We start from the raw sequence: 13,287 nt of genomic DNA, 5'->3' as shown, positions 1-13,287 counted from the left end.
CAGTTTCTTCTTTCCTCCTTATATTGGCACCAAAAAAAAAAAAAAAATAGCCCAAGCTCTATTTTCTTCAGTCTTTCTAACAATTCCATTTTTGACTTTAAGGGGATACTGCCTCCAACCTCGGGAGTGCTGTTGATGAGCTCATGAGACATCAGCCAACCCTCAAAACAGATGCAACGACTGCGATCATCAAGGTGGGAAGTGATACGGCTGTGACCATGGGCATGAGAGAGCAGTGAAGTGGGAGTTTTTAGGAAAAGGCAAGACCTACTGGAGGTCATTTGGATTCTTAGACTGTGCCTATAAGAGGATTATTCTGCCTCATTTTCTCCAAGTCCTTGGGTTGGTCCTTTACCCCACCCCCCAAAAAAGTCACTTAAGTATTGCTTTCTTATACAGGATATTAAGAAGTTGCCAAGGCTTAGCTTCTGTTTGTAAAAGCATATTACCCTTTCTAATCTTTGTTGCTTGGTTTTTGTTTTGGGGTTTTTTTTTTCCACATTTACTAGCCCTGCCGGTTGCCTCTTAGGATTGTTGAAACTGGTAAATGAGTTACTGGTGGTTGGTGAATTAGAACATGGGGTCACATCAATCAGTCAGTCACTTAACAGCCATGTGACCCTGAAGAAGTTATTTAACTTCACAGAACTTCAGTTTCCTTGTTTGTAAAATGAAATTAATGACTATATTCCAGGAATAGTGTATATAAAGTGTTTTGGCACTTCTGTATATAGCACATAGAAAGTGCTCCAAAAATGTTAGTCATCTCCCCATTCCTTAATTACTAATAAGTAATCTTGTTTCCTTTGCCTTTCAGTTACTTGAAGAAATCTGTAACCTTGGAAGAGACCCTAAATACATCTGTCAGAAGCCATCAATCCAGAAGGCAGATGGCACTGCCACTGCTCCTCCCCCAAGATCTAATCATGCTGCAGAAGAGGCCTCTAGTGAGGATGAGGAGGAAGAGGAAGTACAGGCCATGCAGAGCTTTAATTCTACCCAGCAGAATGAAACTGAGCCTAATCAGCAGTAAGTGTTCACAAGACAGGTTCTCTAGCCTTGTGATCTTGAGCATGTTGTTTTCATCTGTAAAAATGAGGGAGTTGGATTAGATCCAGTTATAAGGTTGTTCTGGCCCTGAATGTCTGTAATTTATCTTTCTTTGACCCTTGTGTGTCGTTTGTGCTTTGGTGTTTGTTTTGGTTGCTTTAGCAAGCTTTCTTTTTTAAACGCTGTTCATGAAATTCAATCAGAATTCAGTATATCAAATTAAAAGGCCTTCTTCAGAGGATTTCCCTTTGTTGATTTGGTATTCCATGTCATTGACTGCTTGATTGTTTTCCATAAGTGAGCATACATTAAACACATTGCACTTTTGAAGCCTATCTCCTAAGAAGTTCTTAAGAGTTACAGGGATTTGTTGTTGGTTGGTCTCTGTTTTTGTTTATTTCATCTGTTCATTCCAGATACATCAGAAGGCTTTGGAATGTACTATATGATTGTAACTAGGCACAGTAGATTTTCCTTCTATTTATTTGAGGTTTGTTCTACATGAAAATTGATTACCTGGATGGTGAGATGGGGATGGGGGGGTGAGCTTAAAGACTGCTGGTAGACCTGGTTCTTCGAGCTTACAGTGTTCGCATGCAAGGGATGAAAAGCAACTGCTGTAGCTGTAACTCTTAATCACCTTCATGCTTGAAATGGGCATGATCCCTCTGGACAGTCATGCATTCTTTAATAAGTGCTCTTTTGGTGTATATATAGAAGTAGTTCTGAGAAAAGCATGAGCATTTTATTTAGGTGTGGATTTGAATGGGTTTGAGCTCATCTCAAAGGGTGGCTTGGGACTTAAGAGAAGATTACGGTGGAGTAGACAGCAGGAGCGAAGGTCTAGAATCCAAAACAGGTATGCCCTCTTGGAACTCTAGAAAGTAATGAGCCTGTTGGTGTGAATTTTTTGGAGGGGAGGCATTACGTTTTAAGTATGTTGCTTTCTTGGGCAGATATATTTTCATTGTCTGAGAAGGCAACCCTGCCTTCATCTAGCACCATCTTCTGTTTTGATTAAAATGTTGTCTTTCTGAGAGGAGGTGTTTTAGAGTGCTGGTAGTAACATAGTGAGTTCAATTTGTATAAAACTGTCAAGCTGTTCACTTAAGTTTGTGCACCTTTTGCTTGTATGTTGTGTGTCAATAAAATGTTTACACGCACACACACAAAAAATGTTCTCTTTCTGGAAAAGGAGGGTACCCTAAAAGAAAGCAGGACTTTATTTGCAAAGGAGTCGGAATCTTAGTGCTTTTTTGCCACATCCTTGATTGTCAGCCGTCCTGCTGGTATAGGATTCCTGTTCCTGGCTACAAACTAGGGATGGATTTCTTGAATGTTAGTAATGGTGGTGGTTTTGAGTCAAGCTGTGTACATTCATCTGCATATAACTTTTCTACCTGGATTTCTTAATACCTTTTGTCTAACATGCCCAGATTTTAAGCTGCCTTGATAAATTGACATTTTCTCAAGCCCTCATATGTCTTCACTCTGCATGCTTTTCTTGGAATATCATGAGTCACTGTATATTCTATTCATATTTATCCCCCATCCCCAAATTATCTATCTCCTTCTTTTCCATCTACCAAATTCCTACAAGTCTAGCTCAAACGTCTTATTCTTGTTTTTTTTTTTTTAAGTTTATTTATTTATTATTTTTGGGTGTGTTGGGTCTTCGTTTCTGTGCGAGGGCTTTCTCTAGTTGCAGCAAGCGGGGGCCACTCTTCATCGCGGTGCACAGGCCTCTCACTGTCGCAGCCTCTCTTGTTGCGGGGCACAGGCTCCAGATGCGCAGGCTGAGTAGTTGTGGCCCACGGGCCTAGTTGCCCCGCGGCATGTGGGATCTTCCCAGACCAGGGCTCGAACCCATGTCCCCTATATTGGCAGGCAGATTCTCAACCACTGTGCCACCAGGGAAGCCCAAATGTCTTATTCTTAAAAGAACTTTTTTTAACCTCTAAATAGGAAGTTGATCTTTTGTGTTCTCCCAACAGTTTTGTTAAAAATCATTTATATATTCTAATGGTTTCCCCCACTAATCTATATAGTTCTCCAAGGCAGGAACAATGTCTCATTCAACAGTGTATCCCGATCACTTTGTTTATAGTAGGTAATCAGTTAATAACTGTTTATTTATTGAGTTGATAAAATGAATCAAGAGTATTAGATTAAGGAGTCCCTGAGTCTTAAATGCCAAGAGATCTGGGCCTAATGAAACATGAACAAGAATGAAGAAATAGTTAAAATCTAGACCCACAACATTAATACTGTATCATAGTATTAGTCATATGTAGCTTCTAAGCTGCAAAGGACTCTAATAGTTGCTGTTCCATGGTATTGATGTTCTTCTGCATGGTCTGGGTGTTCATCAGCACCTCATTCACATAACATATCTAAGAATCTCACAAATATTGACACATGTACTTTTCCACTTCTGCCACCTTCACAAGCTTCAATTGGGTCATTACGTGGATTATTAGGGCTGGAAGGGAACACAAAAGACTATCTAAACTCAACCTACATTTTGAAAGCCACTACCTATTATAGGTAAAATTCTTTTATCTCCTTATCCCAGGTAGTTGTTATGGTGGGAGTTGCTATGTACTTTCTGCCAATATGGGAAAGTGGCTTTGAAAAATTTGCAGTGTGTGCCACCCCTCTCCCCAAAAGTCTTGTTTGTATCCTTCCCCCACCCAACGCAAAATTCTTCAATGGGACTCCCGAACAAATTCTGGTCTCCCATGCCCACATCTGTTTTCCAATGCCTTAAATACACGCATGAGTAATTTTTTCCATTAATTTTAATTGAGGTATAATTCCTATACAGTAAATGGTACAGATTTTAAGTTTCCTATTTCCCTACCCTAAAATGGGGCAGCTACCTATCTTATTTCTGTCATTCATAGAATAAGTTTGCCTGTTCTGGAACATCGTATAAATAGAATAAACGGAGTCTTATATGTATATCATATCTAATGTATGTACTTTCTTGTTTCTGGCTTTTGTTGCATAGCGTATTTTTGAGATTCATCCATGTTGTGTCTATCAGTATGTTGTTTTTGTTGCTGAATAGTATTCCACTGTATGAATATACTACAGCATTTATCCACTCACCTGTTGACGAAGTTTTGAGTTTGTTTTTTTTTCCAGACTAAGACAGTGTTCTTCTCCCTTGGTTTTGTCCCCAAAATCAGCAGCTAGCATTGAGTAAAATGATTGATTGTATTTGATCTTGAGACACGTGGTTTTGTGCTACAAATCTGCAATAAGGAAACTTAGGCATTACAGTCTACCCCAAATACATGGAGTTCTGTTGTACATTCAAAGGCATTCACCACAAGTAGTTCTAAATACTTGGCTTTTGGCCTCTTTCTTCTGCCTTCTGAATTGTTTGAGCTCAGCAAAACTGATATTGCTGGGGGTGAATATACTTGCCAGTAAGTAACCAAGGTTTTCAGTTGGGGCACCATGGTTTATTTTTGTGATTGATTCCATTTATTTTGCCTAACTTAACCACCTACCCTGAACAACTTGAAAGAAGTGGGTTATATATATCCATGTGGTCTTTGGAACTTGAATAGCAACTGTCTGGGCTTTAAAGGCATCAAATGCAGAGAAGCAGTTGTTCCCTGAATTGTGGCCCACTGGGAGGGCTCTTTTGCCAAAGGCAGCTGTGTCTCCTCAGGAGTGGTAAGAGAGACCTGATTTTCCTCCCCCCACTCCACCCCACCCCCGAAAAACCCCAAAACATGAGATCTGTTGTCCTGTACCCGTGTACTATGACACTCAATTGGAATCCTTCTCCTCCACATCTGATTAAGGGCTCCAACATCATAAATACCCATGTAAAAGTGACTAGAGTTAAAATTAAGTTTGGGAATGTGTGTCTGTTTTGGAGAAGGCGGCGAGGCGGCAGTTTTTAATTTGACAGTTAAGATAAATTTGTTTCATTCTTCATGGAAATGCAGTCTTTCATTGTTTCAAAGATGCTATGGGTCAAAGTTTCATATCAGGTTAGGATTAGAATGACTTTTCTTAAAACCAGTGGTAGGGGGATTTCTACTGAAGAAAGTTGATCATTTTTACTATTCCTATATGATGCCCTGAGCCTAGAAGCCAAAAAGATGAGGGTGGGGAGAAAAGTGTTTACTGAACAAGTTCATTCCTGGAGTTTAAGAACCACTGTTGGTTTGTTTTCTCTCTTGTTCCCTCCAACTTCCATCTAGCAAATGAAGAAAGTACATTTCATGATGGTGCTTTGAGTCTTTACCATTATATTTGGCTTCTGCAAAGGGGCAGGTATCTCCCTGGGCTTAGAGCCATACCTGTACTTCTTAGCTGTAGAGATGGATCTCTTGAGTTCTTCCCAAGGAAGTGCAGTCAAGCTGGGGCGGATAATTGGTGTAAGTAGCAGGGAATGTGGCAGTGGTTCTGCGGAGGAAGTTTACAGTCAGGGAAGGGTTTGCAATCTTCCCATGGAATCATTTCACTCCTGGCTTATGTATAGGTCCTCCCTTTGTACAAAGTTCTTCCCCAGATTCTTCATTGAGCATGTTCACAACATCCTACCCAAGCCCTAGCTCGAGATATTTTAGCTCTAAAGCCATTCGTCATGCCTCTCCACTCTCTTTGCCTATTGCCTAGTCTCTGTTTTGCTGCCACATATCCCCATGCCTGGCAAATCTTTGTTCACATTTTATCTTGCTCAGAGACGAAATTATTTTTTGCCAATTTTTCTGCCTTCTCCCCCTACCTCTCCCTTCTTCTATCTCTGCCCTTTTCTCCCAAATTTCTCCCAAGGGCCTATATCTAAAATGTTCTTATTCAACTCAAGTTTTGTCCTTTTCTAGGGTTTATCTTTTAGGTAGATTTTGTTTCATTTCAATATACTTTGTGGGGTTTTTCCCTCTGTTTATTTCTTACAAAAGCCAAGGTGTAGCCATTGGTCTAAAGGCTGCATTTTCTGCAGCTATGGCATTATTGCAGCCTTCTTATCTTCAATGCATCATTGAAGCATCTGAAGCAGAAGGACCTGATCACAATTTTGGGGTAGTTCAGGAAAAGGTTGTTAGAGAAGGAGACCTTGGGTGTTGCCTTCATCTTTGACCAACTTTGACTTTTCTGAATGGTTTACCAATCTAAGCATGGAATCTTGACCAAAATTAAATTCCATTTCCTGCTCTCTATAACATTAAATCTGATGCAAGAACACGGTAAGATGTTTATGTATTTGTTTCTTTGCCTAGCTCCTTTCTTCAAGCAAATATTTAAATAGTCTCTTAATTGAACATGCTTATTTTTAGTATTTTCATATTGATGAATTCCTCCTATAATAGTTTGCCTAAAATAGAATAATTTCTTTTGAGATATGTATAAGTGCTGAGTTTGTGAAAGCTTGGTTTTTCCTTTTGTGCTCTCAACCTACTCAGGCTAGGAAAGCTACCTTCAGAATTGATTTCAGCTCTTTTCTTTTTCCTTCTTTTTTTTTTTTCTGTGCTATATACTAAAGGCTATAAGTCTAACTGAGAGAAAGGACTAGAATTTCACGGTTTCCTTTTCTTCGCTTTGTTCTCTTGCATTGGTATTGTGAATTTCTGTGAAACTCACTCTTTTCTCCCTTAACAGGGTTGTTGGTACAGAGGAACGTATTCCTATTCCCCTCATGGATTACATCCTTAATGTGGTAAGATTAATGGTAGGGCAATCTGAGTAAAGGTGTGTGCTCTTCTGGAAAATGTGTGGGGTTACCAAATAGTCTGATGACTTGTGTTTATTTTCACTGGGGCCCTTCAAGTGCAGAGAGCAGCGGGGAAAGATGTATAAACCTTGTTCTGTGTGATTTGCCAAAAATTAGCTAACAGTCCCTTTTTTAATATTCCCAATTTTCTGTTCATTCCCCTTTGGAATCCAAACAGGAGGAGAATGGGCTTTGTTAGACCAGTCCAGTATTATGTTCTTTGAGTGCATCCCAGCATATTTTTTTCCCGTTACTTGCCATTTTTTCCCATTAACTTCTCTTTTACCAATAATAATAATAATAATAATAATGTGGTGTTTTCTTTTAACTTCTGTGTGTCTCACAGGAAAAAAGGAAGAGTTTGAATTTTCCCAGAGTTATTTACCTATAAGGGGAAGCCCATTTAGCATTTGTTCTAGCCCAGTAAGCACTTCCAGACTTCCAGAGATGGTTTCTCTTTTGCCTGTGTGTTTGTTTCCCATATTTTACTTTCTTACCCTTACAAAATGCTCTGTTTAGTCTGAATCACTTCCAGAGTTCTAGGTTTCATTTGCATTATGAGCACATTTGAAGAAAAGTATCCGTGATGTTTGCTTCTAGGGGAGAGGCAACACATTATCTTTAAGAATCACTAAATGAGCAAATTAAGAAATTAGACCTGATTCTGCCACTAATTCATGGTGTGGCCCTGAGCAAGTCATTTAACCTCTCTGTGCTTCTCAGATTATGTGACTTTAGGTGTGGCTGAAAAGATACATTGGGAAGAAGTTGTAATTCCTTATTTTCTGGATGTTTAGGGGTCATTTCATATACCTATTACTGCTTACCTGAGGTTTTGATATTCTAGAAAATACTGATTTCATGACTATAAGGTTACCCCTGTCCTAATTCCAAGCTGGCATTTTAGTTCCAAGTGTCAGGCTCTAACTTTTTTTTTTAATTTTTATTACCTAGATGAAATTTGTGGAATCTATTCTGAGCAACAATACAACCGATGACCACTGCCAGGAATTTGTGAATCAGAAAGGACTCTTGCCTTTGGTTACCATTTTGGGTCTTCCCAATCTGCCCATTGACTTTCCCACATCTGCAGCCTGTCAGGCTGTTGCAGGTGTCTGCAAATCCATATTGGTAAGAAGCATCTGGCCGAATATTTTCATTTCTTTTAGAAATCAATTTTGCAATACTTCTGTATACGTGTTTTTACTGTGGTCTCCCCTTCAACTAAAACATAATGAAGAAATTGGCGGTTATGTACTGTAAGTGGATTTTGTGACTAATAATAGTGTGCTACGTTATTTCTCATTGAAAAGTCAAAGTGTTTGTTCTTTGTTCCTGAGTTTGGTATATAGTTCTAACATATGAGTTTTTTGGAAGGGAAAATAAATCTGCAAGAAAGCTTTGGAAGTGGGTTTTAACACAGTCTGGTTTGTTTAGCCATGTATTTTTTTTTCCTTTCTCAGGCTTGATAGTTGTGTATTTTAATCATGATTGACCTGTAGTTCATTGCTCAAATTTTGCCCAAAAATGAAGTTGCTTTATTTAAGTAGTGGTAAAAGAGATATAACGTGATATTTACCGCTTTAACCATTTTTGAGTGTATAGTTTAATAGTGTTTAGTACATCACATTGTTGTGAAACCCATCTCCAGAACTCTCTTCCTCTTGTAAAACTGAAATTCTGCACCCATTAAACAACAACTTTCAATTCCCCTCTCCCTACCAGCCCCTGGTAACCACCATTCTACTTTCTGTCTGAATTTTGACTGTTCGAGGTATGTCATGTAAGTTGAATTCATGAAGTACTTGTCTTTCTATGACTGGCTTAATTTGCTTAGCATTTTCTCAAGATTCATCCATGTTGTAGCATATGTCAGAATTTTCTTCCTGTTTTAAGGCTGAATAGTCCAGTGTATGTTTAAACTGCATTTTGTTTATCCATCCATTCATTCATTGATAGACATTTTGGTTGCTTCCACTTCTTATGAATAGTGCTGCTACAAACATGGGTGTGTTCTCCAGACCCTGCTTTTTTGTATGGTGAAAACACTTAAGATCTACTCTCTTAGCAAATTTCTAGTATATAATACAGTATTATTAATTATAGTCACCACGCTATACATTAGATCCCCAGAACTTTTTCATCTTACAACTGAAAGTTTATACCCTTTGACCAACATCTCTGCAACTTCCCCCAGCCCCTGGCAACCACCGTTCTACTCTCTGGTTCTGAGTTTGACTTGAAAGTGAAATCATACTCAAGACTCTGCTTTCAGATATTTTGGTTATCTACCCAGAAGTAGGATTTACTAGATCATTTGGTAGTTCTGTTTTTAATTTTTTGAGGAACTGCTATACTGTATTATTCACAACATCTCTACCATTTCACATTCCAACCAGCAAAGCACAAGGGTTGATTTCTATGCGTCCTCACCAATACTTGTTATTTTCTAGTTTTTTCATACTAGCCAACCTAATGGGTGTGATATGAGATCTCGTGGTTTTCGTTTGCATTTCTCTGTTGATTAGCGATGTTGAGCATCTTTTCATGTGCCTGTTGGCCATCTGTATGTCTTCTTTAGAAAAATGTCTGTTCAGGGCCTTTGCCCATTTTTTTTTTTCCGGAACAGTACATTTTATTTGACAACAAACTCCCCAGTTTGTCTCAGTTGTGACATATAGATGGCTTTAGATTGCTTTTTTGGTGGTCACCCATGCTGAACAAGATTTTTCAATCTTCCAAACAACCAAGGCTCAGAGATTCTGCGTATCACTTCAGTTCACAAATCGAAGTGTGTCCTCCATTCATTGGAGCATTTTGGCATAGATTCCCTTTGAGGTAGAAGGGTAGAGATGAAGCCGTTCCTCCAAGTTTAAAGAGGTAAGGTGTTGCTGGCTGGTGCTTCTCAGAAGGCTGGCACATCTGTGTGTTTCTTGCCTAATTCTTCTCATTGGCCTGGAGCCTCTCTTCACTCTTCTCTAGATAGCCTGGCACTATTTTTTCCCCTCAATTGCCTGATGCTTTCCTTCTCTCATCAGCCTAGAGCTTCTGAGGAAAAGGGAGAGCCCATTTTTTAATAGGGTTGTCTGTTTTTGTTGTTGAGTTGTAAGAATCCTTAATATATTTTGGATATTAATCCCTTATCAGATAAATTATTTGCAGATTATTTTCTCCCATTCCATGAGTTGCTTTTCACTCTGTTGATAGTGTCATTTGATGTGAAAAAAGGTTTTAATTTTGATGAAGTCCAGTTTGTTTTTTGTGGGGGGTTTTTTGTTGTTTAGTTTTTGCTTTTTACTTTTCATTGCCTGTGCTTTTCATGTCATAACTAAGAAATCACTGCCAAATCCGGTGTCGTGCAGCTTTTATCCTATGGCTTTTTCTAGGTATTTTATAGTTTTAGCTCTTATATTTAGGTCTTTGATCTACTTTGAGTTAATTTTTTGTATGGTGTAAGGTAAGGTTCAGTTTCATTCTTTTGCATGTGGGTATCTAGTTTTCCCAACACTATTTGTTGAAAAGATTGTCCTTACCCTTGTTTTGGCAACCGTGTCAAAAATCATTTGACCATATATGCAAGGGTTTATTTTGGGGCTCTCTGTTCTGTTGGTGTTGATGTCTGTCTTTATGCCAGTACTACACTTTTGATTACTGTAGCTTTGTGGTAAGTTTGCAAATCTGGGGATGTGAGACCTCTAACTTTGTTCTCTTTTAAGATAGCTATATCTATTTGGGGTCCCTAGAGATTCTGTATGAATTTTAAGAGAGATATTTCTGTTTGTGCAAAAAAGCCATTGGGATTTCTGTAGGAATTGGATTAAATCTGTGAAGCTTATTTATTAGCTGAGTTGTGCAATGATAAGTAATTTCTGCTAAAAATCAGAAATCCAATTTCTTGCGGACTTGGAAAGATCCATAATTGTGACATCTGCATTTGATATTTTATTCTGCTTTCCTTTTTGCAAATATTTAATTAAGTGCTATTTATGAGAGAGAGGGGGGAAAGGGCTGCTCCATCTTTATCCTACCTGTAAGATACCGTGTGAGGGTGGATAGATTTATTTAAAGCCATAGGAAAAGCACATAAGTTCTCCTGTCTTTGAATGGCAAGTGATAGTGTTCACTGTCAAGATTTTTCTTCCTACTCAGAAAGAAATTGCAGGGGCCATATAATCCTTGAGTTGTCTCCAAAATAAAATGCCTAGCTGATGCCTATCCTAGAATTGTCTCTCTTATTGTGGTAAGAAAAAAACATTTGTAATAGTGGTTCATTTCCATGCTTTGGAACCTTGCCTAATAACATTGCTCCCTGTTGTGCAAAATTTGGAATTAATCTTACAGCATGGAGTCCTTGCTGTAACAGCAGTCCAGTTTGGCCATCACAATCTTTTAAATTTGATTGGCCTACCACCTTTGAAAGCCTCTCATTCAAGAGAAGTAATGTGTTGCTCTAAAAGGCGTTTAGGTATGTCATACCTTCGTTCATGTTTTGGCTTCACCATTTACCAGGTGCAAGACCATGGCCAGGTCTGAAATTTGTGAGACTTGTCTTCCACTTCTTTCACTGTGACTATTAAGACATGCATATGAAGTTCATTGTACATTAATGCTGTAATTATTCTTCTTATTTCAGACACTGTCACATGAACCCAAAGTCCTTCAGGAGGGTCTCCTTCAGTTGGACTCCATTCTTTCCTCCTTGGAGCCCTTACACCGCCCAATAGAATCCCCTGGGGGCTCAGTGTTGTTGCGAGAACTGGCTTGTGCTGGCAATGTCGCTGATGCTACCCTCTCAGCTCAAGCCACACCTCTACTGCATGCGCTCACTGCTGCCCACGCCTACATCATGATGTTTGTTCATACTTGTAGAGTTGGACAGGTAAGAATTATGTTGGCTTAAAGTCGGTAAAATACCTAGGGTATATACGTGGCATCTTAGTGTACTTAGAAGCAGTTCTACGTAGGCGAGCTGCTGGAAGAACAGTTTTAGGGTGAGTTCTTTTGGGTGGATGACTTAAATTTATGCTTCAAGTTGCTGTCTAGTTTCACTTCCCCTTAGTATTTTTTTCATTGGAAGTTGGGTGACCATATAACTTGTTTTGTGAACTGGACCTTCTTGAGAGTGAAAGAGATTGAGATAAATACAGGTATTAATAGATCTGTAGCATCCATATAGGCCTTAGGGATGTATAGTCACCCCTTTTAGCAGACAAGGCTCAATTGGATGCTCATCTGACCGTATTACTTCCTAATCTTTCTACAAATGCCTGTAGGCTTGATAATAAGATGGCAAGAAGGAAATGTGACCACAGAACATTTAAGTTAATGGTGATTAACAGATTACTAAAGATTTCCTAAATATCAAACCTTATGTTTGCACTCCATGTGAGGATCCTCTTATGGTTCCAGAAAGTTGAAGTTTGGGGGCGGGGGGGTTTGTTTATTTGTTTTTTGAGTGCTCACAGTTTTGCCACCCTTAGTTGTCAAGTAATCAAGTCTAAAGATTATTGGTGTCGTATTTTTAGCAGCCCTGTTTTATGCTGTTGAGCTAGGAGTGTGTTCTTTGGATCAAATTAAGTGAAAAGCACAATTATAAACTATTTAGAAAATAATTAAATTACACAGAAAAGCTTTAGGGACTGATTTGATTGATTGATTGAAATAAAGAAATAAACAGGAAATAACAAGCCCCCTCACCATCTAAAAAAATTAGTAAGCTGCCAATGAGTCTATAAAACTGTTTCTTCCATTTAGAAGAACAGAGTTGCCTGTGACTCCTGTTTTTCACTTTACAAAGAAGAAATGAGAAGGGATGTTAGAGACATATTGTAAATATTGTACAAGAATACCCTCTGGAACTATGATCTCTTAAGTGTGGAAATTTTGATGAAGTACACAACTCTGAGAATAGTAAGGAAGGAAAAGTAGAATCCCTTATCCCTTGTAAATAACTAAAAGTTGATTTTGAATATAAATGTTCAGAGGGCATCCCAAAGATCACCTTTTTTACTTTGGCTACAGAGTGAAATTCGTTCCATCTCCGTAAACCAGTGGGGCTCTCAGTTGGGTCTGAGTGTTCTGAGCAAGCTGAGCCAGTTATACTGTTCCCTGGTGTGGGAAAGCACTGTCCTTCTCTCCCTGTGTACCCCAAACAGGTAAGGAAATGGTCATCTCTTTTACTATCTCTGTTGTCTTTGCTAACAGAAAAACTAAGCTTAGTGAGCCTGGGGTATTACTTTGGTCAAGGATAGAAAGGTAAAGAGTTCAGAGGCCTCCTTGTCTGTCTTAGTTCATTCGGGCTGCTATAACAAAATCCACAGTTTGGGTCCTTATAAACAACAGAAATTTATTGCTCAGAGTTCTGGAGGCTGGAAGTCTGCATGGTTGGGTGAGGGCTGTCTTCCACATTGCAGACTTCTCATTGTATTCTCACATGGCAAAAGGGACTAGGAATCTCTCTGGAGCCTCTTTTATAAGGCAGTAGTTCCATTCATGAGGGT

General features: G+C 38.9%; 1 protein-coding gene across 11 annotated transcripts in view; it reads left to right on the top strand.

Moving 5' to 3' along the window:
• Positions 1–13,287, top strand: part of HUWE1 (HECT, UBA and WWE domain containing E3 ubiquitin protein ligase 1) — a 143,611-nt gene that overhangs the window by 68,128 nt on the left and 62,196 nt on the right. For all 11 annotated transcript variants that reach the window (XM_049704562.1, XM_049704565.1, XM_049704568.1 and 8 more), the window contains 6 exons: positions 103–194; positions 818–1,029; positions 6,676–6,733; positions 7,742–7,918; positions 11,421–11,666; positions 12,809–12,942. In XM_049704562.1, the coding sequence (XP_049560519.1) occupies positions 103–194; positions 818–1,029; positions 6,676–6,733; positions 7,742–7,918; positions 11,421–11,666; positions 12,809–12,942 (919 nt within the window). The remainder of the gene's footprint in view (positions 1–102; positions 195–817; positions 1,030–6,675; positions 6,734–7,741; positions 7,919–11,420; positions 11,667–12,808; positions 12,943–13,287) is intronic.

This window comes from Orcinus orca, chromosome X, assembly GCF_937001465.1.
Source record: "Orcinus orca chromosome X, mOrcOrc1.1, whole genome shotgun sequence".
Classification (NCBI taxonomy): Eukaryota; Metazoa; Chordata; class Mammalia; order Artiodactyla; family Delphinidae; genus Orcinus; species Orcinus orca.
Note: the sequence above shows the minus strand (reverse complement) of the source record. Positions and strands in the feature narration are given on the sequence as shown.